Source organism: Artemia sp. Qi Xiang Cuo, unplaced genomic scaffold (assembly GCF_049724085.1).
Source record: "Artemia sp. Qi Xiang Cuo unplaced genomic scaffold, ASM4972408v1 HiC_scaffold_3196, whole genome shotgun sequence".
Lineage (NCBI taxonomy): Eukaryota > Metazoa > Arthropoda > Branchiopoda > Anostraca > Artemiidae > Artemia > Artemia sp. Qi Xiang Cuo.
Genome location: NW_028300590.1, coordinates 110,692 through 124,799, shown reverse-complemented (window position 1 = coordinate 124,799; position 14,108 = coordinate 110,692). Strand labels below are relative to the sequence as shown.

Below are 14,108 nucleotides of genomic sequence, written 5' to 3'. Positions count from 1 at the left end.
CTTACTAAAAGAAGATACATGTGTTATATTATCTTGTAGATGAAGCTGCAGTTTTGGTAAAAAATTGCATTATATTTTAGACATTGTGATATTCTTATTATAATTAGATATTTAAGATAATTAGATATTCTTATTCTAAGAGTTCTTACAAAGATTATTACCTCTGTGAAAATCTAAATTACTGTGCTTTACCTTAAAGTTTTACCTAAATTACTGTTCTTTACCTTAAAGTTTGAAAACTTGTGAAGCACCAAAGACATCAAAGCAAACATAGGGTTTGCCAATCAACTCAATTTCAGGTCTTTTCATGCCTTATCCAGGATTTTATTTAATTTATAAATCAATATGTTTGTATTCAATGTCAGTTTAATATATATGATAGTCTATTTTCTATTCTGTATAATCCCAACAGCCCAGGAAGGAAATTAACAGCACCTTGAATTCTAAAGGAATAAAATTGGAGACCAGAGATCAGATAAAAATTTTTAATAATAAAAATTAAGACGAAATTATACAGCAGAGATCGAATAAAAGGTTTAATAATGAAAATTAAGATGCGTTGAAATCAAAAGAAGAAAATTCTGTTTCAACTAGTTCTAAAATTGCCTTTTGAATTTGGTTTTGATTTAAAACAGGCAATTTATCTAAATTTTGGGCTAAGGTGCAGCAAAATCCATAATTTGTAGAACTGTCCGAATTAATCTTCCTCCTTGCTCTATTCTCCAAAAATGCCTTTGTGGTATCCTCTACTGGTGTCTCTATTGACTCAACTTGACGCCCTCTTTTCTTAGTTGTTTTTGAACCACATGGGGTTTTAGGAGCTGCTGAAGGTGAATTTGAGGGTTCAAAAATATTAAATGTTGGAGTATTCCGGTACTGTGGCTGGTGTTTGGGAGGGCTGGAAAATTTGAAAGACTTAACAGAAGCATGTTTATTTTGCATAATGGATGTTGAACACAAGGGATTTGGAGAACACTCAGGCTGTAAAAAAGTATGTGGTGCAGCAGGGTATTGCGTGGTTGGTGAAGATTTTCCTATGTAGATTGTGCGGGAATAAGGCATTTTTGGCAGATAAATAGAAGGATTGGGCTTTGATGCAGTTGGGACACTAGGAAAGGTGGAAGGGGAGGATTCCAAATCTGTTGGAAGTATACGAATTTTTTTTATAAAGGGAGTTAGCAATGGAGTCACCTTCAAATACCTTTGAACATTTTGAAGCATCTAGATTATTCTGAAAAATGTAGGTACTTGATGTTGTTGAAACAGAATGAGAGGAGGCAGCAAAAGAAGATCCAAAATCAGCTTCTTCCAAATTAAAATCAGGCGTAGTTGGAGTAAAATCACCATCAGATAGCTGGATGGTGATGGTTTCTTCTTCGTTTCCGAAATTTCCTGACGTCCTACAAAATAAAACTTATGAATAATATACAATTGAATGGAGGATCATTTAATTTGTTTGTACAGTATGTGTTTAAGGAACACTACATCATCATAGAAATTTTCCTTTTTATTAGGGGAATGTATTACTACTGACATGCAAAAATAAATTTTGATGGTACACTCATAATCAGCTGATAGCTATGACTCAAAAATTTCTTGCTAAGTAGTCCAGAAGTGAATTTTTAGGAGTTGTTTTGTTTCTTTTGCCAAGAAACTACACAAGAAAAAGCTTGGAGGTCACCGAGCATTCTGCCATAGGTAATGAACATACAACACTGAAAATTACAGACTAATAGCTTTATACCTGTTTTAAGTCACCAATACTAAATATTGCTCTTTTCTTATAAGCCATCAAGACTAGATTAAAATACTTTGGGAACCAGACTTTGGTTGAAAAGTATAATGTCTGACTTGTTAGTGTTAACATTTTACCTTTTTATATTCTTGAGTTAAAATAGCAAAAATTCTGTCTAATGCTGGTACTATTTGGCTGGGGCTGAACAAATACATATACTAAATAAGAAATACATTTATCAGAAGCAATGCTTAGTAATTTTGTATTTCAGAGTCAATTCTTATGAAAGAGGTGGTCATAGAATTTAGAGGGGGCACATGCAATCGGAAATAAAAAATTAGTGTGCTGTTTTAAGAGTTCAACATGATTTGAGAGCAACCAGTCCACCTCCTACACATTTTTTATATCAAGGATGTCTAAAAATTTTGATATAACATTTTTGTTCTAATAGTCCAAAGGTCAAATAACTATTCCTCTGAGGTTGCAATCCCTCCCCTCCGAAAAAAGGGTTAAAAGACGCTTAAGTATCATGTTTTTTGAAAAAGTACATTTGCAATATAGGTTCAAGGTTTAATTTTAAAATATCTGTACAAAATAGACATAAATACAGGGTAAACGCCGGAGACACAAGGTCGAATGACAAAAACCCGGTACATTAATCGGAATAAACCTATTTGACAACAAAAAAATAAATAAGAGTTATTCCATGACTCACCAATAGACGGGCACCCACCCCACAAACCCACCGATACCGGGCAAAGATCCACCGAAAATACCAATAAAAAAAACAAAAAAAACAACAACGGGCGAATAAGGGATAACCGATGACCGGCATCTCACAGGGTAAAACACCCAACAAAACAATATTATCAAATGTACCCAGATTTTCAATAAATTATTAATTCTTAAAATTATTTATAAGGATAGAATGAAGTAGCTTTTTTATATTTGGAAGAGATTTGCTGCAATCAATAAATGGTAGATGAATACACCATGAACCCGTGATTGAAAATAATGGCGAGAACCGTGATCTCTCTGTGCTTAATTTTAGGTGCTGAATGTTCCATTTATGTCGGGTTTCATAAGAATGGGCATGTTGCACAGGGAAAAAATTATTTGAACGAAAGCACGTAGGTAGTTCCGACCGGTCGTATTTTACCTTAAATAAAAAAGAATTGAGGGTGAAAATCTGTGAAACAGGCAAAATATTAGTTACAAGATATAGAATTTCAGTTTTACTCTTATTAGGATACGAAGACGGTGATGGTAAATAATTCTTTAAAATTAGAAGAGTCCGGTTTTGAAGAATTTGTATCGGTTTCACATAACATCTGAATGTTGCCAAATATATCAGAGGACAATACGTAAGATGGGAATGAACCAACGCAAAATAAATTAGACGTAGGATTTCATATGGAAAAAAAATGCTGAAACCTTCGCATTATACCAACCCCTTGAGCAACTTTAACCCGTAATCTATTACAATGTTCTTTATATGACAGATTTTCATCAATAATAATACCCAGATACCGGAACGAAGTTACCCTTTGAATTTGAATATTTGTAGTATGATCAAATATTGTTGAAATTCCTCGTGCATTCTGCCCAATTCTACTATAAATGATAAATTTGGTTTTTGATGCATTTAGTGACAAACGATTAGCTTTTAGCCATACAAGAAGTTGTGAAAATACGATTTGCAGCTTCTCATTGAGATCCTCGTCCGAATATCTAGTAAGTGATGATCCGGTATCATCAGCGAAAAGAACATTCAGACCAAGGTTTTCTGTCGCTGATGGAAGGTCATTTATATATATTATAAAAAGCAGTGGTACCAGGACTGAATCTTGCTGGATACCAATATATGACAACAGACATGGATCCGAAACTCTACCGTTGATCATAGTCATTTGGGAGTGATGACTTAGGTAAGATGCGATAAAATCATGCTCTGGTCCTCGTATCTAACCGAGGTTTAATTTATACAACAATATTTCATGGCTTAACAAATCATACGCCTTCTCAAGGTTCAAAAACATACTTGCCGGGGTCTATTTTTTGTCCAGACACTCGTGAATGAATTGTGCCATAGTTAATATAGCATCCTGCGTACTATGCTCTTTTCTAAATCCATATTGAGTTTTTGAAAACTAATCTTTTGAACAGAGAAAATTATACATTCGATTATAAAACATCGCTCCATTACTTTAGAAAAACCCAAATGAATAGAAATGGGTCTATAATTTGAGCAATTAGTCCGGTCACCACAAAAGCTAAAGTGTTACCGCTAGGTAAAACTTTCGCTTTTTTAAAAGAATCCGGAAAAGTTCCCGATCTAAATGACAGATTTATTAAATGACAAATAACTTTATTAATACTAGGTAAAATGGCTTTAACAATATTGGTCGACGACTCATCGATCCCCGGGGAATTTCCATTATTTAAAAGCTAAACAACCTTAGCAAGCTCTTCTTGTGTTACCGGAGTTAAAAATATAGAATTCTCAGAAGGACTTCCTAGGTACGTAGGATAATTTCATTGCCCATTGGACATATTTCGTTGGAGCTTATTAGCTACTGACTGCCCGATTGACACGAAATGAAACTTTATATAATTTGCCATTTCTAGTTCGCTTTCAATTGTATTACCATGGGCGTCCCGTATGTTTGATGGTAAGAAGACGTCCGCGATCGATTTAAACATGAGTTGATTAGTGCCCAAGTTTTCTTTGGGGACTTACTTACTTCATTAAAAGAATCGAAATAAAATTTCATTTTAGCATTACGTAATATTTTTGAAAGTAGGTTTTTATAATTTTTGAAGGTTCTTCTATTTTCTTCACTTTCAAAAGATATTAAAGTCTTATAGAGATTGTTTTTATGTTTTATTGATGTCAAAAGGGCTGGCAATACCCATGGTTGGATGGGTTGATTATATTTCCGTTTTCTTTTTTTACTCTTGGGCACGACTCATCAAGTGCAGTATGAAATCCCTCTAAAAAATAATCCGTCGCAGAGTTTATTTCATCAGCATCAAATACAAGAGACCAATCAGTTAAATTCAGTTTATCCTTTAAACATACTAGATTTTTTTTATTAATAATCCGTGTTGCTGTTTCTGGGGATTTTATTTTATGAATCTGGTATCTCACATCAGAAATTAACAAAAAATGATCAGAGAAATCCGTCAGAACAACCTGTGAAGACGTGGCTGGTGTTGTTCAAAATATGTTGTCAATGAGAGTTGCACTAGTCGATGCAACACGCGTTGGAATTGTACACGAAGGAATTGGGGAATTCGATGTCATTAATGTAATAAATTCTGTTGTATGGGTATTTTCTTTAAATTCCAGTAGATTTATATTAAAATCTCCCATAACCACAACATCCTTATCATCCAAAGATGCCAGTAAAGACTCCAGAGATTGCAAAAAAAGTGGTATTGGGGCCGACGGGGGCTTATACACAACACAAACTTGAATTTCTTTTAGTCCCAAGCCGACATTCAACAGCCTGTATTTCATACACTTTTTCAACATTATATTTTTCAAGTTCAGGCAGTCACTTAAACTGCACTCCATCATTCAAAAATAACCCAAGGCCATCTTTTTCACTGACTAGTCGATTATTATAAACGAAATTATATCCAGGGATTTTCACATTGTAATATATCTTATCATTGACAAATGTTTCACAAATCCCCAAAATGTCAATTTGATTTGCTGGCAATAAATTTGTTAGTTCATCAATAGAACTCATGAGTCCTTGTACATTCACAAACCCCATTCGCAATGAATTATCTTCAAGTCTATTTATTTCATCAGGAGAAACGTACGATGACGGTTTTATTTTAGAAAAAGTGTTATTTTCTCTTTGACCAAATACATGAAAAGTTTCAGAAAGTAAAGATAGGTTAAGGGGTTTCCCCTCCAAAGCCACCAGTCTATCGGTCCCCCCCGCACCCGCAAACTTTAAAGTCAACTAAGTAATATTCGAAAGATCCCACCCCACGCCAATAAGCCCGCGTGATAAGGAGCCCGTACCACTGCCGAGTCATGAAAACCTACTATGCTTATCATCCTTCGAGAAGATCCAAGTTGAGAAGGTATAAGTAGAACAGAAATAACTGGGGTAGAAATAATCAAAATAAACTTGAACCGAGCTAGCCTAAATAACACATAAAAATAAAAATCAACATATCTCATCACAAAAACGAAACAATTATCAATCTAGAGCGGGATTGATCTAACATCATACACTAGTCGCCTTTAATATTTCTTATGCTTTTGCCCACTGCGACTCAGAATCCGATTTATACTCTAGCCAGAGTTTAGCCCCTTTTTGTTTCACTCGTGTGAGTTGAGCGGATCCATTCTCACGCATTTCCTTACCCTTAGATAGTAACTCGTTTCTAATAGAGTTTAATTTGGGTGGCAAGTCCGTACAAATCCGGACCCCAGTTCCTTTCAGCTTTGATATTGAACTGAAGATTGATAGAATATCTTTTTCTGTCGACACTGTTACAAAAACTGGAGAGGTGATCGCCTTACGACTAGACACAATTGACTTCTGAGGCACTTGGTAGCACTGTGATACTTGGATTTTATCACTGATTTCCATTTTTGATGTCAGAAACGTACACGTTCGTGAGAACTGACTGTTGGTTTTTCTCTTTCGGTAATACGAAGATGATTAAGTTGAGTTTTCGGTCTTTTGCTTCGATTTCCAGCAGTTTCGTTTCGATTGTATCAAACTTTGACTTTTGCTCCTCAAGCTGGCTTTCTAGACTAGCAATCTTCGCATCACGAGACTTCGATTCATTTTTCAAAGTCTGAACCTCATCCGAAATCGAGGACAATGTAACAGCAAACTCTTTTTGTTGGTTAATTATGAGATCCAGTTTCTTTCCCAGTGCCTTCATTCCATCATCAAAAGTTTTCTGGCTGACTGACGACATATTTCTTTAGCTATAAAATCCGCTCTCAGGTGAGATTTATGTTTTCATTTAGAATTTCATCAAATACAGACCCACTGGCAAGTATCCAAGCAGTATCCAAATGATAGAGTCTAAGACCGGTATAACTAGTCATTTAAGTTCACTCGTTGAATGATAGATCGCTATGTCTCTAATTAAAAGATTCTGACGTCACAGCTATAACAATTCACTAATACACAGTAGTGGTCAAACTTGTTAGTTACGCAAGCTAAGCTGTTGAGATTTTAAGCATGTGTTTTATCCGACTGAATTGAAACTTATTTAGCTGTTAACTCTATAAACTCTAATTCAATACTGAACTCTTGTTCAATACTGAACAACTAATATATAAAGAACAACTAAGGATATTAAGTTGAAACTTTCAGGACATGTTGAAGAGGTACTGTAAAATCACCAGAGGGCAACTGCATTCCCTTCCATCATTTCTTAGCTGCTTTCTCTTAGACATTTAGTTCTTATTTGGACCATAAATTTTATATAGCAAAGAACAAAAAAACAAGAACAAAGATTTTACAGTAAATTATGAACAAGACTAAAATATGCTGTAGAAAATACCAAACTTACTGTAAAACTTACTTTCGAGGATTATGATATTTCCTTAGAAACTGCATTGCCCTGAAATGAGGCCATTTCTGAAAATCAAGATTGTCACCACCATCTCCACTTCTTTTGGAATTCTTTGCATTTATTTTTGTTATAAACTGATTCCGCAGATAGGTCCATGTGGATTTACACCATTCCACTAGAAAATTGACAAGAAAGGTAGTATAATAAAGGAATTGTAGTTGAAAAATAAAAGAAAGTATTACAGTTTTATTGTATAAAATCATGCGACAATTGTAGCATATTTCCAGTTTGCTGCAAAAATAACATTCTAAATTTCACAATTATTGAGAAGAATGTGAATTTAAACCTTGTCCATGAGTTAAAAAAAATGACTTAATGCGGATGATTTACTGACCCCAACAATGGGTCTTGACTACAAGTTGTGTATTATAGACAATATATCTCACTTTAAGGCCTCTTGTCTTAGAGACACAATATTTTGACAAAAGTATTTTAAAATCACAAGGTCAATTTATTTCCTGGCAGGATTTGCAAGATCTGAATCTGGTGTACTTCAGACTTTTCCAAAGCTTATTCAGAATATCAAGCAAGCAGCATTTAAAGCAAAAGGCTATGTAATATATTTCATGAGTTCAGAAACTTTACGAGATCTTTGTATCCAAAAAGAACCAATACAAGATCACCAAAAACCCTGAAAATGCTACCCTTGACTTATTAACATAGAATGGTAGATGGCTGTTCTTAATGTGTAGGTCCAAACTTAATATAATTTTCTTGATGCTAGCACTGCCTAATAAATTACATCTAAAATACATGGGATTTAAGTCTTCTAAATGATATAAAGGTATGACAGCTCCTCAGTGGTATCTTTTCATTTTCAAGGTACCCATTCTAGGGTATGTTTATTTTATCTTTAATAAGTGTCCAATAATACCAATTTTACTTTTTCCAACATTTCCTATTATAAAAGCAATTGCAGCCGAGTACCCTCAGTTTTAATGAATAGAATTGATTGAGCTTATAGGAATTCATTGCTCAATGAGATTAACTATATTCAATATCAAATTAAAGATCATATCAAGGGAACAGGTTATTTTTCAAAAACTAAGTTTTTAAAGTAGTTCTTTATTGTAATTGGTTAAAAAGCACATCTTTTATTTTTAATACGTTTAAATATATTAAATGTTTAGGAAGAAGGAAACTTCCTTCTTTCAGAAATATTTTCAATAGATTTTTATACACACCACTTTTATGTATTTGATTATGAGATTTTCAGGAATTGAAGCCAACTTTTTAACATTTCTTATACCTGTGTTGCAAAAAGATTATTTATGCAAATTAAATATATATGAAAGAAATCAAAAAGACAAAGGAAACATAACCATTACTTTCAAAAAGTTAAGAAGACTCAGTATTAGTAGAGAACAGTTGGACACAAATTACTGTTGGTGCAAAGTCTTTAAACTAATTTGTTGCAATTTTAACTTTGCTTTTTAAATAAGGAATGATGCTAAAATCAAGAAAATTGCCTTGTCATTCATGATATTTGGTTTTCTTTATCAATAGATGTGACTGTGATGTGGCACAGGCATTAAACTCATCTACAACCTTTACTTTTTTATCCCCCCAAAAAACTAATAAAAAATTAGGGAAAAAATAAGCTGTTTTTTATATATAATCAGGAGTTTAGAGTTTTCATTCTTTCCTCATTTATGTAGACGATTTGATGGACTTTGTTCTATGGAGCACATCAAAGGCAATGGGAGAATACAGAATCAAACAGAGAATAAAAATTCCTAGACATAGATTCTTCTGATGATTTAAACATTCTAGGAGAAACTTTTTTAGCAAAATGAATAAATTTTCAGAGGCTCTGGAAGTTCACATGAGTTTAAACTCAAGTTTTATTCTCTTTAAACAACTAATTTCAAACATGGCAAGAAATCCTTAATCAAAAAGTTTGCAATAGCATAAATAAAATAAATAGAATAGGCCTGGTCTACTGAAGCTTACCTTGGTATCCAAGACTGTTGGCTATTTCCGACCATCTGTCATTTTTATATTTTGTATTTTTATATAGTTGATCACTTGTATCATATAAACAAGGATGATTTTGTACTAAGATAATCAAATTCACATAAACTGACTGCTTCATGTTGGTTATGGTATTCATTCTTCCAAACCTGAAAAGAATCAGCTATTTGAGTTGGAAGAAAATATTTTGTAGAAACATAACATAAACAAAAAAAAAATTTATTTTGTTATGATATGACAAGTAATTAATAAAAAATACTTAATGAGATTGTGGAACAGCTGTTGCGACAGTTTTGCAACTAATTTCAATAGGGGAAATTAATAACTCTATACAAAGAGACCAAACTGTCAAAATTTTACTGGGATGTCCATGAATCAGGAAGAGTCAATGTAATCAACAGATCACTCATTTTTTGGAAGGGGGGTGGGTGGGGCTTTTTAACCAGTAAATATTATAATTTGTAACAGACATTGGCAGAGAGAAATTTAACTTGATGGAAAACCATATAGTAACATTGGAACTTTTATGCACTCATCTTTTTATGATACATTACTTATTAATTTTGGAGTAGTTTATGGTGCTCTCTAAAGTATTTTTAACTTTATTGTGTTTCAGGGTTTGTATTAAAAAAAAAAAATCAACTTGGACTGTCGTCTTCAATGGAAATGATGACTTGGCCTAAAGTTAAACAGAAGCTGATACAAAGCAACTATTGTAAACCAAAAATCTCCAGAAGCCTGCAGCATTTCAAGTGTGATATATCCTTGGTTTCTTAAGGGTAAATGTGTTTTATATTTTTAATGAAACTTTTTCATCATTCTTTGTAAGTCCTGCTGTTTATGTGCAACCCAATTCCATGTTGGTAGCTCCTTTACTACATGACCCTGACTTGTTTATTAAACCAGTTTGTGAAAATTATACTGCCCTATTGAATTCCAATGGATTGACATGACCTTTGAAAATATCTTTTTAATTTGTCTGGAAAAAAGATATTTTCAAAATTCTGATACATTTACATTATACAAGTTTAGTCTACTCAAAAGCAAACACTTCCAAATTCTGAAGTCATTTAAAAATTCAAAAATACTCACTTAAATATATTATTAAATCTCTTTTCACCCAGCCCCCTAATAGATGGAAGTTATGCTTTTACAATAAGTGGAAATGAATGGACTAGAAAAAACTAAAGCCTGGACAAAACTAAATTTTTAATAGTACAACGCAATAATATATAATTACCACACATCTCAATTGGTGGCATAATTTTTTCAATATCTTTGGAGGGGGAAAGTTGGAACAAGTATTTCCAAACACAGTGAAAACTGAAAAATGAGCCATAAAGGCATAGATATACTAAAGAAAATTGGCCTATTTCTTTGGATGATTATGCAGACTATCTTAGCTTTGACATGGATTTTGAAGAAACTAAATTTCAGCTGTGGGGAGGGAGGAGGGCAAACTGAGGGTCTGGAAGACAGTTGCCCCCTGTCCTATAGCAAATTACAACCTTGTTCTGAATATAGACAAACATTTCCAAAATAACAGCCTTACAAACACATAATATTCCTAAAGTTTATACTGCTTCACTTTACCTCACTTTATTTGAGTAGGATTTTAAACTATTGAGAAAATTTATATTTTTATTCAGAATTTATTTTGTCAAATTCTTTAAATATCTTACAAAACTGAATTAAGCAAAGTTATGTGACTCAATACATTTTCTTTGGACCTCCTTATGTGTTGCACATTTATTTCTAAGAGCTGCAATGTTAAAAAACAAGGATTGTCTAGAGTCAATGTCCTTTGGAGCCAAAAAGGGTTCAATAAGATACTTCAGACAACCTTCAAAGGGTAATAGTTAAGTTTTCAATGGCATTCATTCACAAACATATAAATGGAGAGACGGTAAATATATTTTCTAAAATTTAGACAAATATTTTTTTTTTAACAGAAAAAAATACCCCCTGTATATTAGGGTGGTCCTTATATTTTCACTTCAGAATTATAAACCTCCCACCCTGCCATTTTTGTCTGCATCAAAAGTTAACAACATGGGCAAAAAATTTTCCAAATTGGTTAATATTTAGGGTATGCTCAATTCAAGTGAAGTTTAGCATGCAATCGCTATACTTCTGCTTGGACAATGTTTAACATAATTTTGGATGCACTTAGGAAATTCATTCAGCCAACAAAATTTAATGAGGACATATTAGATATAATCAATACTAAACTCATCCAATCATTAGTTTGTTAAAACAATCATAATGACTGGTTAAAATATGACACTGGCATAGCAAATATCAAACGTATCTTTTGGTAATTGATAAAAAATTACACACTACAAACCCACTTTCCTTTTTGTGCCATAACTAAAGTCAATTTTATACCACAGTCAAATATAAAATATGGGCTAGGCAATCAATCAATATTAGCCTATACAGCAAAATTTGTTCTTAGAATTAACTTCTGAAGTACTAGGCAAAACATTCATAGATTTTAATATAGGCTGCTGGTTTAGGAAAATGGGTTAAGATGGAGATTCCAGTTTATGTTCAATGAACTGGATTCATTCCTGATAATTGCATTCACCTAGCTCAACTACCTTCAAATGTACAGTAAAATTCTATTTTAGCTACTTTTGGCTATCTTGGAAAGGGGTTAGGTAAAATTCTACTTTAGCAACTTTTGGCTATCTTGGAATGGGGTTAGGTTAGGAAAATGAAACTCTCAGGGATGGGTCTACAGGCTAAAATATGTCCTGGGAAAGTATTTTGAATTACCTACCTCCACTCCTTCTCCCTCTAGAGGGTCCTGAAATTTGCCTACATGACAGGTCTATACCCATTGAAATTTTGACAACATTTTACCTTAATTTTCTGTTATCAGTTTCTTTTTCTCTGGCTTTAGCTCTGAAAATGCAATTTCAGTTATCTGAGCAAAATTTTAGGTAAATATTTACCAAATCATATTATTGAGTTATGACTCAAGTGAATATACCACTTGATGCCCTTTTTTATGCTCTTTACAAATATAATAATCATTTTTGTCAAAAATGAATTTTAGCCCCCACCCCTATATATACCAACTCAGGGTATATATTTGGAGGGTATAATTTTATTTCTGATGTAAATGAGAGGTAAGTTTAAACTTTCCCCTACCCCCCTAGTGTGCAAATATATACCCTGAATTGGTATAAATAAGGGTGGGGGCTAAAATTCATTTCTAACAAAAATGATTATTATATTCATAAAGAGCATAAAAAAGGCATCGAGTGGTATATTCACTTTAGTCATAACTCAATAATATGATTTGGTAAACACTTATCAAATTTTAAGCCATGTGAAAGTTTTATTTACAAAATTTAGAAAATGTATTTGCATATCTTTAAAACCTTATAAGTTGGGATTGAGCAAAGTTGTGAAGCTGAAAACAATTTTTGTTGTACTTCATTTAAGCTGAAGATCTATTTTGCAAGGTTTCACTTCTATAACTCACAGATTTTAAAGGTGATCAAAGGTCAGGAGCACTAATTCACAAAAGTATTCTCAAAACCTAAGGTGGTAATATTATCATTTTTCCAATGGAAATACCAAAATAAGAGATAGAGTTCAATGACTCTACCCCCCCTTCCTCAAATGATGCCTCTGTGTGACTCAACTATTTGAGTCACAAATAGTTGAGTCATAATGACACTCAACTATTTTCCACATAAGTAAAAATGCCATCATCAATGTTTCTTTCAATCAACCTAGCCTAGTCTAAAATGCTGACCTTAATAACTTAGCTGAAGGTATATAGTAATATTACAACAAGTATCAACAATCAAGTTTACTGGGTGTTTGCTCTGAAACTAATGCTGAAATTGATGTGAAAACTTGATATTTGTACTAGGTCAAAACTAAGCTAATGTGTTCAAATTTCTAAGTTAATAGCTTTAGTTACTGAATCTATTATTAGGCTAATTATGCAATGACCCACTTTTCTTTTTTGCCACAAATTGATTCAATTTTATACAAAAGTTCAAATTTAAAATATAGGTTAGTAAATCGGTCCATAGTACACAACAAAATAAAATTATTCAAATAAGGCTCCCATGGATTAGGCAAAATATTAATAAATCTAAATATGAGGGTTAATATGATAGTGCTATAGATAAAAATGTTAATTTGATAAAAAGACAGGAAATATTTCAATGTTTTCAAATACTATAACTGGCATAGACTTGAAGGGGGGGGTTAGTTGCCTGGGACACAACAATGGTAGTAGCCCTTGTATGTGAATTCAGTTGAATGGGAAATCAAATGATAGTGTTTGATCACTAATTTGTTTAGATCAGAAAACATAATGCTCAAGATTGTTGACTTAAATTATGAAAAGGACCTTGTGATTGAAATGCTGTGCTTTGGGACATAAAGGAAAAATGCAGCAGCAAAGTTAACTTTTTCTTGCAAATATTTAAGAAAAAAAATTAAGCCTCACAAGTGATGAAATTTTAAATAGCATAGCATGTACTAAACATTTCACTTGACTCCATTATTTTATTGTAATGAAGTGACAGAATTGCACTGCCAATATTGCACTGCCACTGCTCATTGAAATGCTATATTTTGGGACAAAAGAAATGTTCCAACAAAGGTATGTATAATTGTTGACTCTTTGGTAAAAGTAATTCCAATGCAATTGCAATCTCCTAAAATGTAGAAAATTATATGTGCTATTTGATAAATGTAATAAAGAAGTAGATTTTTATCATGATTAAAAAAAGGGTAATAATTC

General features: G+C 32.8%; 1 protein-coding gene across 1 annotated transcript; it reads right to left on the bottom strand.

Moving 5' to 3' along the window:
- Positions 1-1,108: 1,108 nt before the first annotated feature.
- On the bottom strand, positions 1,109-9,475 carry LOC148938511 (uncharacterized). Its single transcript, XM_089107738.1, has 3 exons — positions 9,311-9,475; positions 7,307-7,472; positions 1,109-1,400 (listed from the first exon to the last, which is right to left on the bottom strand). Exons 1-3 carry the CDS (start codon positions 9,468-9,470, stop codon positions 1,109-1,111), a joined length of 618 nt encoding a protein of 205 aa, XP_088963864.1. The 5' UTR covers positions 9,471-9,475.
- Positions 9,476-14,108: the final 4,633 nt, after the last annotated feature.

Bases quoted from the DNA above. Each gene is read 5' to 3' on its own strand.
- LOC148938511 (XM_089107738.1), bottom strand. From the start codon at position 9,470: ATGAATACCATAACCAACATGAAGCAGTCAGTTTATGTGAATTTGATT. The intron at 7,473-9,310 runs GTAAGCTTCAGT...TCAATTTTCTAG, and splicing joins CAACAGTCTTGGATACCAAG to TGGAATGGTGTAAATCCACA. The intron at 1,401-7,306 runs GTAAGTTTTACA...TTTATTTTGTAG, and splicing joins AAATATCATAATCCTCGAAA to GACGTCAGGAAATTTCGGAA.